The sequence below is a fragment of the Antennarius striatus genome, chromosome 16 (assembly GCF_040054535.1).
Source record: "Antennarius striatus isolate MH-2024 chromosome 16, ASM4005453v1, whole genome shotgun sequence".
Classification (NCBI taxonomy): domain Eukaryota; kingdom Metazoa; phylum Chordata; class Actinopteri; order Lophiiformes; family Antennariidae; genus Antennarius; species Antennarius striatus.
Window position 1 is genome coordinate 6,974,288 of NC_090791.1, and position 11,403 is coordinate 6,985,690.

Here is an 11,403-nt window from a genome sequence, read left to right on the forward strand (position 1 = left end):
GCAGAAAGAGGAACTACAGTAGTCGGATATGGCGGCTCACGGTTATTTGTATGTACGAATGCTTGTAAGTCGAATATTCATATCTTAAGAACTACTTGTATATGTACATATTCTTTACATTTTTCTAATTCTCAATGTTACACTTTTTGCTTCTGTTGAACTAGCGTTTAAAATGAATTCAATTATGCAGGAGGAAGTGTCCTACCTTGGCAGCCATGATCATGGAGGAGCCACCACGGACTCCGAGGATAGGGATATGAGTCTGGGCAGAAATGAAGTCAAGGATTTGGGCGATGGCCTCCTGGTCGGTGTCATCCCCAAACACTACGCCTTGTAGCCAGTGCTCCGTCATTAGGTCACAAATGCTCTTGATGATGCTCTTAGGGTCTGTCTCGTTCATGGTTAGCACCTCCACATTGGGCGCAATGTGAAGGAAGTCTTCCTTCTCCCTAGCACCAGCCAGCGCCACCTCACTGGAATTGCCCACCAGGACAACAGCAATGCTGAGACCACGCAAGATGTTGGGCAGGGCCATGTGGTGTGGTGGAGGCTGGGGGATTGGGATGTAGTGCCCGCCACCGCCTCCCCCGCCCTTCTCTCTCCGTGAGTGGCAGGCCGGGGGCAGGTGGAGCAGGCAGAGCAGCAGGAAAAAGAGAGAGAAGCTCAAGGAAGTGCTGGTGTAGCGGTGGAGTGACGGAGGCGGGGGTGGATGTCGAGGTCGGATTTGCCTCTCTTGCTCCTGGGCGACCAAGAGGGCAGAAGAGGAGGCCTTGACTTGGCTTCCAGATGGAAAGGGTCTGTGAGAGCCACAGACAGGCATGGTGGAGGCGTGGGAGAGTGATACCTGAAGACATAGAGGAAGGAAGGAATGGGAGGACATGGAGAGGGGAAAAAAGGAGGGGGGAGGCAGAGATTTGATAAAGGCAGATACAAGAGGGAAAACAGGGGGGAAAAGAAAGAAGTAGGGAATGGAGAGAAAGAAATAAAGGTTAACATAGCACAATGAAACACTGATTGAAAAAAAAGTGAATTGCCATGAGGCTACATGCTTCATCTGAATCAGTACTTATCAATGTCAGTCCACGGAAAAGGGGCACAAAGGAGTAAAGCAGGAAACATAGGACTTAACACACATAAATACTGCATAAACATACACAGATACATGTATGATAGCATATGGTTTGAGTATAATCTCAGGCAGATCAATAATTCATGGCAAATGTTTTGAGGCAGCATTATGGTGTATCTAATGGAGGACATAAACTGTCCCCCCAAATGAGATGCTGGCTCCTAGACGAGGGAGGAGCGCAACAGAGGAGGGGGGAGAGAAAAGCAAGCAAGTCGTATGGGGAATGCAAACAAGAGAAAGGACAGATGGAGGGAAAGGCTGCTCCTCACCAAACCTCCACTGACTGACAAACCATGTGGAGAAGGATGAGTGACATGCCGACTGGAGACGAGGAAAAACTGACTTATTGTGAAATTGATTGAGGGATTGACAGGAGAGGCTCCCGGAGCGACCTGCATGACTTTGACATGATACCCGCCCACCTCCTCCCTCAACCACTACTTTAGCCTAGTTTAGCACTCATAGCTGCTCAATGCCCGTCTCCTTTCGTCCACCTCCCGCCTACGTTCTACCTGACCATATCTCTCTCTGCACTTCCTTGCTCTCTGTGTTTATTTAGAGAGCTTTTCATTAATGGATATGCAGAAGAGATGAAGGAAAAGGGCCAAAAAGAAAGAGGGAAAGGGTAAATGATCAAAATCCAGAGAAGGAAAAAGGGGAAGAGGAAACTGAAAAGAGGAGAAAGGTTCAACAGTGGGAATACAGCTGGACACAACAGATGGAATTAGAGGAAGCTTTCTGAGGAACCTAAATGTGCACTGTGTATCTGTGTGTGTGTGTGGGGGGGGTGTATGTATCCTCTTGAGTATGTTGGTGTAGGTGTTCAGTCAATGGGAATACATGTTCACATCACTTTAGTGGGCAGAAACTCCCACCCAGGACGGTGGGGGTGTAGCTGCTCATTAACTTGTTCTGAGTTCTTCATTGTGGTTATATCTCAAGCATAACTGCATTTAAAAAGGCGCTTAGAAGGTACAAAGAAAAACAAAAACCCTGTAACAATAACCGCCCTGCGAAGCTGACAGCTCATAAGACAGGAAATGACAGAGAGGAAGAAAAAGCAGGAGAGAGATTGAGAGAAGGATAAAGGGATGTATGCTGAGATGACAGAACAATTTCTTTAGGGAAAAATAATTACTGGAGGCTCGTCAAACTGCAGGTCCCTACGTTAGTCGTCTGTTGTACATCACACTATGGGACAAATGAGGAAGTGCGAGGGAAGGAACAAGGGAGGGATGATAACTGGGGCGAGGAGACAGAGAAGGAAGAAGGAGGCAGGGAGCGGGAGGAAATGAGAGGGGGTGGGAGGAAATGAGAGGGGGTCAGAAGGCCCTCGCAGGAACATTTCCTGCATGAGGTCATGTGATGGATATTCAGGGGGATCTGTACTGCTGACTTCCCACCTCAAGTCGAAGAGGCGTTTTAAAGAAAATGTCAGCGTTATAAATGAAAGCAGACAAGCACGTAAAAGGTGATGTCTGTGTGATGAAAGTTAATTCTGTATTTGTACACCTGTTCTACTGGAAATCCCTTCTGTTAGGTTTAAAAAATCTCACATGAGGCGAGCAAATCGGTCACAAAACTGATGACGTATTTGTTGATATTAAGCATGGAACAATAACTCCTCCACTACTTCTACACATACCTGACCTTGCTTAATCTAATCTGAATGTTAATGGAGAAAATCACGCCCTGAGCCTGAAATGTTATCCCAGTAATTCACTGGGAGCTATGTGTGAAAGAGGCTCGTGAGTGTAAACCATGGAGGACCTTGGTAAGATGAGAGAAAGATGAAAGACAGCAGAGAGGAGAGGAAGAAAAGAGCGACAGGAGACTGAGACAAGGAGAGAAAGAAAGAAAGAGATACCCTCTTGAATCTGGACTGCTCTGGCAGCACTCTGTTTCCATGGCAACAATTAAAATAGGCCTATACACACGCACATACAGATGCGGTTGATGGACACGGAGATATATCCACACACACACATGTTGCGATAGGGATTGATTATGCAGATGCAGCACGCCGCTCTTGCTGCTGCTCATCCTTAAAATGGCTTTATTTTCCACACCGATTCCTCTCGCACGCAGATTAGCATAGAGATCGCAGACGGTTTACGTGGAAACACAAAATACACTTTTCTCACACACAAACTCTCCACTACAGTGACACACATACACACACATGCACACACAACTGCATAGGGTTCAGATTATATTAGCTGACGTCCAGCAGAAGTTCATTCTGAAAGTCCAGGCCATTAAAAAGTCCCACAGTGAATCAAAGCATGTCTCGTGAAGGAACACAAAAGGCGTGTGTTTAGCAGTAGATTACACAAGCGAGGTTATGGCTCTAAATGACCCCGTTTCCCCATCAGTCGGCCCTCACATCTCACAAACCATTTGATCTATTAGCCACACCAACGCACACAGCATCCATATCAGTTACACACCGGTGGACTGCATATCGCCTGAGGTCTTAACCCAGCTCAAACACAGTGTTTTTTCTAAAACATTTGTTATGATAGCACTTATCTTTTCTTCAACACACATGGATAAACATGTTTAAAGATGAAATGGTGTATTTTTGCACACACGTCTTCAGTTTGTGCATGTATGTCATATTACACTGATTTGTATCTTCAAAGACAATTCAACACAAGATAAAGCAAACCGAGCCTGAAACTTTTATTTAATAAGGAAAAAGGCTGTCCAATGCTTAAATCGCAAGTGTGAAAAAGAATGTGTCCCCCTTAGAAACCAAATCCATCTCCAGCTGAATTAATAAGAGTTGGACCAGACACTCCAGGGCCTGATTACTACCAGCCCACTTCAATCAAATCATTTCTTGAATAGACCATTTTCTGAAGCGTGAGTTTGGCTATTCGGTCTCAGTTGCACATTATGCCAAGAATCAAAAGATATGTGAACGTGTTTTACTTGTAAGAATATTTCTTTTAAGTTTACAAAGTATTTAAATGAGCTTTTCAGAACTTCTTATTGATCCTGAGCCTCACAATCTCCTCTAATGGTGGTTTATTTCATAAGGCATGCACTGGCACACCTCAACCATCTAATTAAAGTCATGTATTTTTTTTATTTCAGTTTTTTATTGCATCTGTTTCCTGCTTTGTCTCATCACTTACAGGTCTTCTCTTTTCAGACTACCTGCTCTTTCACAGCGATTTAGCCTATACTGGACTGTTTGCACGTGCTTGCAATCTGTCAAGACCAACTGAGGGAAAGGTTCTCTTCAAGGATATGAAGCCATGTTTGAAGAAAATATCCCTTAGTATAAATGAAGGATTGGGGAAAAATATTTCAACACTCCCGTTCCTATTGCCTGGTTATGACTACTTCAGCCTGTTTTATTGTATAGATGCAACGACGCATTGGCCAATTAGGTAAGAAGACAGTGTCTGAAGAAGTTACTCACCCCAACCCAACAACACCAGGTAGTACGTAGGAAAATGGACAATGGTCATTAATGAATGTCAAGGCTATGGACATGAGGCATGGAATGATGGTTACAGCTCTGTAATTGGCTCCCCTCTTTCTTATTTTCATATACAAATCACACAGGCATGACAAGACCGATCTCTACATGTGTCAAATGAAGACCGATTATTAGAAGACAGGTCAAACAAATACTGTCCGCAACACACAGAATCTGAAGGAAATGTCTTTCAGGTGAACAAATGGCCACTATAGTGATCATGTTCAGTGTGTAAAACACAGAGAAACGTGTGTGTGTGTGTGTGTGTGTGTGTGTGTGTGTGTGTGTGTGTGTGTGTGTGTGTGTGTGTGTGTGTGTGTGTGTGTGTGTGTGTGTGTGTGTGTGTGTGTGTGTGCAAAGCTAATGAAATTGATTTTAAAGTATGGAATCAGTGCTAGCACTACTAGCAGTACCCCCACACACCCCCAATTGTTTTTGCACAACTTTTATGTTTTTTTGTTTTTTTTAACAAGAGCAAAAAGATGCACAAGCCCAGCTCTAATGTTTTGCAATGAGCTGTCTTTGATTTGATATTGATTGATCTGCGGATAGAGCACGACAACATTAACATGATTTCTCAGTCCAGGGTAGTGTTTAGAGTAGGCGAGCCCCCTCGGCCGTGGGGACGTGACCGTGCCACCACTTGCTGTGCTGCATACTGATGAGCGGCGAAGTCAGCTGGGTGCTAGAATCACAGCCAAACCTGTGATATGTGACAATATGAAAAATGCTGGTCTAATGTGTGTACTCATTATGAAGTGCTCTGATAAATATTCATGCTGTGCGGTTGTGTGGCCTGCTGTGGAGGTGGAAGGTGTGCGTGTGTGTGTGTGTGTGTGTGTGTGTGTGTGTGTGTGTGTGTGTGTGTGCGTGTGTGTGTGTGTGTGTGTGTGTGTGTGTGTGTGTGTGTGTGTGTGTGTGTGTGTGTGTGTGTGTGTGTAAGTGGTGATGTGTTTAGACCTGTGTCTGTACATGATGTTCTGAAGCAGCCACTCAACAGCCCCCACACTGAAGCAGACTGGCCAATCACATGTTCGCCGAGGTTCCAGGAGCAATCCACCGGCACAAAGGCGTTTATTTCAAGTACAAGGGGATGGTACAGCTCCCTGCGCTCTTCCCCTCTGCCATTTGTCCACCTTATTTATTTTTCTCTAATTTTATATCTGTTTACCTGTTTCCATCTCTGGTTTTTGTCTTTTTGAATAATGCTTTCTCTGAGTTCTCCAACTTGTCTCCCTTGTGCCCTCGCTTGCTGGCCTCACCTCATTATGTGCTAAGTGTCAGGTTTGTCAATCATGTTATTTGCATGAAAGCTGGAGGACAAATGTGCCTGGCGATTTTTCGAATTCATTGCCTAGTTTGATATTTCAGAGGACGAAAGAGGATGACACAGAAAGACAGTCGCTTCGTGTCACTCAGGCTGACTGCAAAACATGTCTGGTGTAAGTACAGTGCACAATAAGCACCAGTAGTTTTAACGATTGCGTGTTAGATCGGAAAACCAGGGACATGCTTCTTTCCAGGGTCAGACTCTCCTCTGTGCCAGCGTGTGATTTTGATATTAGAAATGAACAGAGCTGAGGTAACGTGGTAAGAAGCTGCTAAGACATAATGACTACTGGTGACAGCTGTGGTTTAATGCCATTTGTGTGTTTCTTTGCTTTGCAAGACCAAACCCATAGATGACGCCATGTCGTGAGCCAGAGTGTTACCTGGACAACTCTGGACCAAACGTGGTCCAGAGTGGGGTAGCTGATTGCTAACACATACGCAAACAACCTACGGCGATGAGTGGAAGGAAAAGGAACGGACAACAACAAAGCGACACTGCTGCTGCCTTCAGGTCTCTTTTTAAAGATCGTTTGAAGGGTTATTTCTTTTTATGGCTTTGAAATTGACTGCAGTCAAAACGCATGAAGCAGTGAGGAACTAAAGTGGAGCAAAGCCGAAAATCTCTTGTAGACGTAGGTTTTGAAAAGAATAAAGTAGATGGATAGACAGACGGACAGACAGACAGACAGACAGACAGACAGACAGACAGACAGACAGACAGACAGACAGACAGACAGACAGACAGACAGACAGACAGACAGATAACATTTTGACTTTAAACATAGCCATACTTATGTATATATTTATGTAGAAATGCAATAATTACTGAAGAACAGCAGCAGGGAGCTCTGCCACCTCAAGCACATGAGGACTATGATTACACTTCGGCGCACACACTTTCCAGTGTCTTTGTGTGTGCTTTGGGTGATGCGATGTGCAGTAATGTTTATTCCTGTCTTTTTGCAGCCCCTTCCTGTTCTTGCCTCTGCATCCATGATGAACAGGAGATAACATGACTCTCTCTGCAGCCACTGACAACCCACCAAGAGTTGATTTACTGTGTTTTCTGTGTTTGACAGGACGTGTGTGATATTAAAACTGAAGCTGCCTCGATTTCTTCAGCACTTGCTGCTCAAACACCCATCAATATCCTCCACAGACATATAGTTTCACTTCCAGTTCAGGCTGGAACAATCCACACACCGCAGGAATCCTCAGGAAAAATGAATGGAATTATCTTTAATTTTGCTGGTTTTACTTCACATTATGTAAAGCAGGCAATACTTTTATAAACATCTTTTTATCATTTAAATGTTTTGGTTCTAGTGTTATGCAGGAATTCATATATTCTCCTTTTATAGTACATGCAGATTGGATGGCACAAACAGAAACTTGTGGAAAACTACACAACACATTTCAATGATGTGACTGATACGTGATGAATGTTACATGTGTGATTATGTCTGTTTTCTTTCATTTGATCAATGTACCTGTGATCAAATAAATAAACTGAAAAAAATATGTTGCATAAGGTCAGATGTAGCATTAAGTGTTATTCTAGCTATTGTCGTTTTTTTTAAATTATGCACTTCATCAAAAAACATTTAGCTCTCATATAATTTTAAACAGGCTGGCGAGATTAATAATGGTGATAAAGGTACATTTGTCCTCTTTCATCTGGCTATTTAGTGTTACTAGGGAACCAAAGAGTGGTTACATCACACAGTGCTGTGCAGGGCGATGCCAAGAGAACTGGAGACAAAGGCTGGCAGTGGGCACATTTAAAAGCCGTTATTAAATGCATTGTGATTCACAAAATTTACATGAAATTGGTTACGAATTAACTTAATATGACAAGCTGAATTTGATCCACGTTCACTGGCATCGAGCCGCAGACTTAACAATTTGTAGCTCTTGTACCAGATGCAATTTTAGGTAAGCCTTTAAACAAATCATGTGGTTTTCTCCTCTTATGAGACAGTGTGAAGTACCTAATGAATTAACAAAATTACAATGATCATAAAATTCCAGCTGGCTTCCAGCCAACATTTTGTGTGAATATATACAGAAAAGCAATTGTAAAAATGTGAACAATAAAGGAAAATAAACAGTTTGAAACTTCCCATACGAATTGATCATTCTCTCTGTGGGGCAGGCGTTCATGAAGGATGAAACTGGTTTGACTCCAGACTCCTGTAAGGTCCACAGAATGAAGCAGCATCTCGTGGGCCTATGATCTACTGCACTTTTATGTTGCAAACTGTTCTTTAAGCACTCTTCATTGTAATGTATGAGGATACCTTTAAAATGCACGATATGTTTTCTCCCGGATCTGCTGAATCATCATCCACCAGCTTCTCCTGTCTGCATTCAGACCATGGACCTGCCCAGTAAGCGGATGGGACGAACGCATTGGATGCATTACATTGTAAGGCGGAGAGTAAGACATCAAGAGAGTCCAGGCTGCACACATTCACAGTGTGAAGCGTCTCATTGTTGGCTGAGATGCTGGACGGTTAAAACCGTCTGCAGCCGTTAGATGATGAACTGGTCCTGCATCTGAGGAGGTGCAACACAGAGATGACGCGTGATCGACTCGCTCATCAACACTCCTATCAAGTTGAGGGTCGCTCCAGGATGGAGATGATCTTGTCTACTTTCAGGAGGTGTGTGGGTTCCTCTGCGTTGTGTGTCTTTGCAGGCACACATGTCCACCTTCCATTTAAAATGAGCTGTTTATTTTTGCATACCAAGTCTCCCACAGACACAAAGACACTTAAACATTTCAGATTGACAAATGTGTTTTGACAACACTGAGGGAGATAAGCACTCGGTCTCTCGGATCTCTCCTAGGAACACGTTTCTATTTACACCTGCTCCGCCTTGCAGAGGAGATGCTTAATCTTCTCCATGATTTATGGCTTCAGCTCATGAATTCCACTCTCCACTCCACTTTTCTCCTCCATCCTGACTTTTCGTTCTGCTCATTTTTTTTTTCATTCCCCTCCCATCTCATTTTGTCTTCACTTTCTCCCTCACCTGCCAGCAACAACATTAGTGTTTCGATCCACGTGTATATGCAACGATTTTTTTAGAAAGTGTAATGTCAGCCTGCAGAGTCTTATAAATGCAGCTGCAAATGCAGTCTTTCTCTCGCTGTCACTGGTTATAACCAGAGAGGTGTTGGCTAATTTTAGCGGTTAACTCTATTCAAACCAACGCCGGTTGTATTGCTTACTGTTCCTCTCTAATAAGGCTTATTTACGCTCCACCATTGTATGTAAATGGATAATAGATACGTCCATACATAAACAGTCTATCGGTTGGCACCAACATACTGTCAGGTATCCTTTATGTCAACACGGATATAACTGCAATGAGGCAGTGAAGTACATAAAGTATTAAAACTAGTAAATATGGCGACAATCAAATGTACGTGCCAAAGACAAAGCAGCAAAGGGATGTGTGTGTTTGTACCTTTAGCCTTCTTTAAGTCAATTAAATGTCCTTAAACAAAAATGTTTCTCATTCTGCTCATAAACTAATTATCAATAAATCAGGAATGGGCTAACGTTTTGGGGGTACAGTAACAAACAGGTGATTAATACATGTAAAAAAGAATGATAATAATGGTAAAGGATAAAGGTGTGTGACCAAGAGAAAGTGAAAGAAGCCCAGAGTCCTGTTTATACATGTCGATTTTAGCAGCAGACTACAAAGAAAGGTAAAACTAGGGGTAGAAAGTGCATGCATGGTGCCGTGAGTGACCCGCATGCCAATAACTGCGCTGTAATCACATTAAATGTGATTTATTGTCAGCTTTTCATAGATTAGAGCCACAATAATCTGTCCTCCTGTATGCATCTCATTCCAAGCTGTTATTTTTGGCTCCAGGATTCTGCCTTTTTGGATTAGTAGGTGTGCATTTGTTTGTTGTTTTTGGTTTTTTTTTAATTTTGTGAAGCTGACTATGTAGATGTGTGTGTCCTCATGACAAACAACAATGTTGTACAGCAGGTACCTGCATTGAGCTGGTGTTGATGATGGGGGGAGTAATCTTGAGTGGATGCTGTGCTGGAATTGGTGTCTCAAAAAGGAGATACTGAAATACAGCGTGGCTGCATGCTGGAAGTCTGCCTCTTCAAGTGGAAATCAACATTTCATGGGTACGCTTGGATACATCAAAACCCAAGCCCTGAAATGCGCTTAAGCAAAAACACGGCCTAATCCGGTACTGTACTGTGTCTACCATGTGTGAGTCACTACAGCACACTTCACTAACCCTGCAAAAGAAGGGGAGAAGGAGGGTAACGTACGCATGCAGGAAAGATAAATAACTTGTACACAAAAGAGATTTTTTCACACTCAATCAATTTTCCGCGGAGATCTTCTAATCATTTGCCACGGACTGATCATTTGCTTCGCTATAAAGGCCTAAACAAAATGTCTGCACCAACAGAGACAACATATAATAACAAAAGTGTATGTAGAACCCTAGCCATGATCATTTACAGCATCAACCATTTCCTTTAGGCACTTTGACAGATGACTTTAATTTTCAACCAGTGCTTCTAATTTTATACATTTAATTAATTCCAGGTATTCTTGCATGCTGCTGTTAAAAGCTGCAGGAGGATACAGTTCACTGTCTGACGTTACAATGCTGTCATGAAAGCAGAAAGAGGCTGCACAGACCTGCAGCTCTTATTGGCTGTTGTTTACTCCACATGATCATCATTACTATCTTGCAGACCTTGGGCAGTCACGGTTGTCTGTTCCTCGCCACTACAGGATGGTGATGATGCTCCTCACAGGCGTGACAACGTCTACAAGCCTCTATCCAACAGATGTCCCCCAGATTTAATCCCATCGCTACATTCAGAGATGAGCACCGCAGACGGAGATGCAGGTTTGTCAGTTCAAAGGGCACCAGCCATGGACATACAGAAGGAGACAGGCACTCAGGCTCGCCAGCTCACAGCCAGACATCCAGCAGGGATGGAAGTAGACAGGAACAAGCACACTGCCACAGGTAGCATGGTGGGGGGCTCTAAAAATTTAAGACAGCTCCTCTAATCTGACAACAGCATGACAGGACGTCTACTGTCAACATGCTACATATTTATTAAGTTGCTCTGTGAGCCAACAATACACCATTGCATGGATAAGAGTGGCTTTGCAAGCATATGCTACCAAGTCAAAGGATTACTGTCCTCTTTTTCCTGTCCACAATGAGGTCAGAGGATGTGTACAACCTGCAGCTGGCAGAGATATAATGTCCGTTCAGGTCAGAAGGAGGTCGCTTTAAAGGGACGTGTCATTGCTCCTGCTGAGCCGGCTGGCTGCCGTGTCACAGCCCTTTAAGATGCTGATTACTGGTGAAGTTTAGTCCCACAGATCATAAATGTATGTCAAATTGTGCCTGGAGGTGTCTGCCAGTCTTCTAGAC

The 11,403-nt window shown here is 43.4% G+C and overlaps 1 protein-coding gene across 1 annotated transcript in view; it reads right to left on the minus strand.

Annotated features, from left to right (window-relative positions):
- Nucleotides 1-400, minus strand: part of grin2ba (glutamate receptor, ionotropic, N-methyl D-aspartate 2B, genome duplicate a) — a 77,635-nt gene extending 77,235 nt beyond the window's left edge. Inside the window, exon 1 of the mRNA XM_068336843.1 lies at nt 206-400. Within this exon, the coding sequence (XP_068192944.1) occupies nt 206-400 (195 nt within the window). The remainder of the gene's footprint in view (nt 1-205) is intronic.
- Between the last annotated feature and the right edge of the window lie 11,003 nt (nt 401-11,403).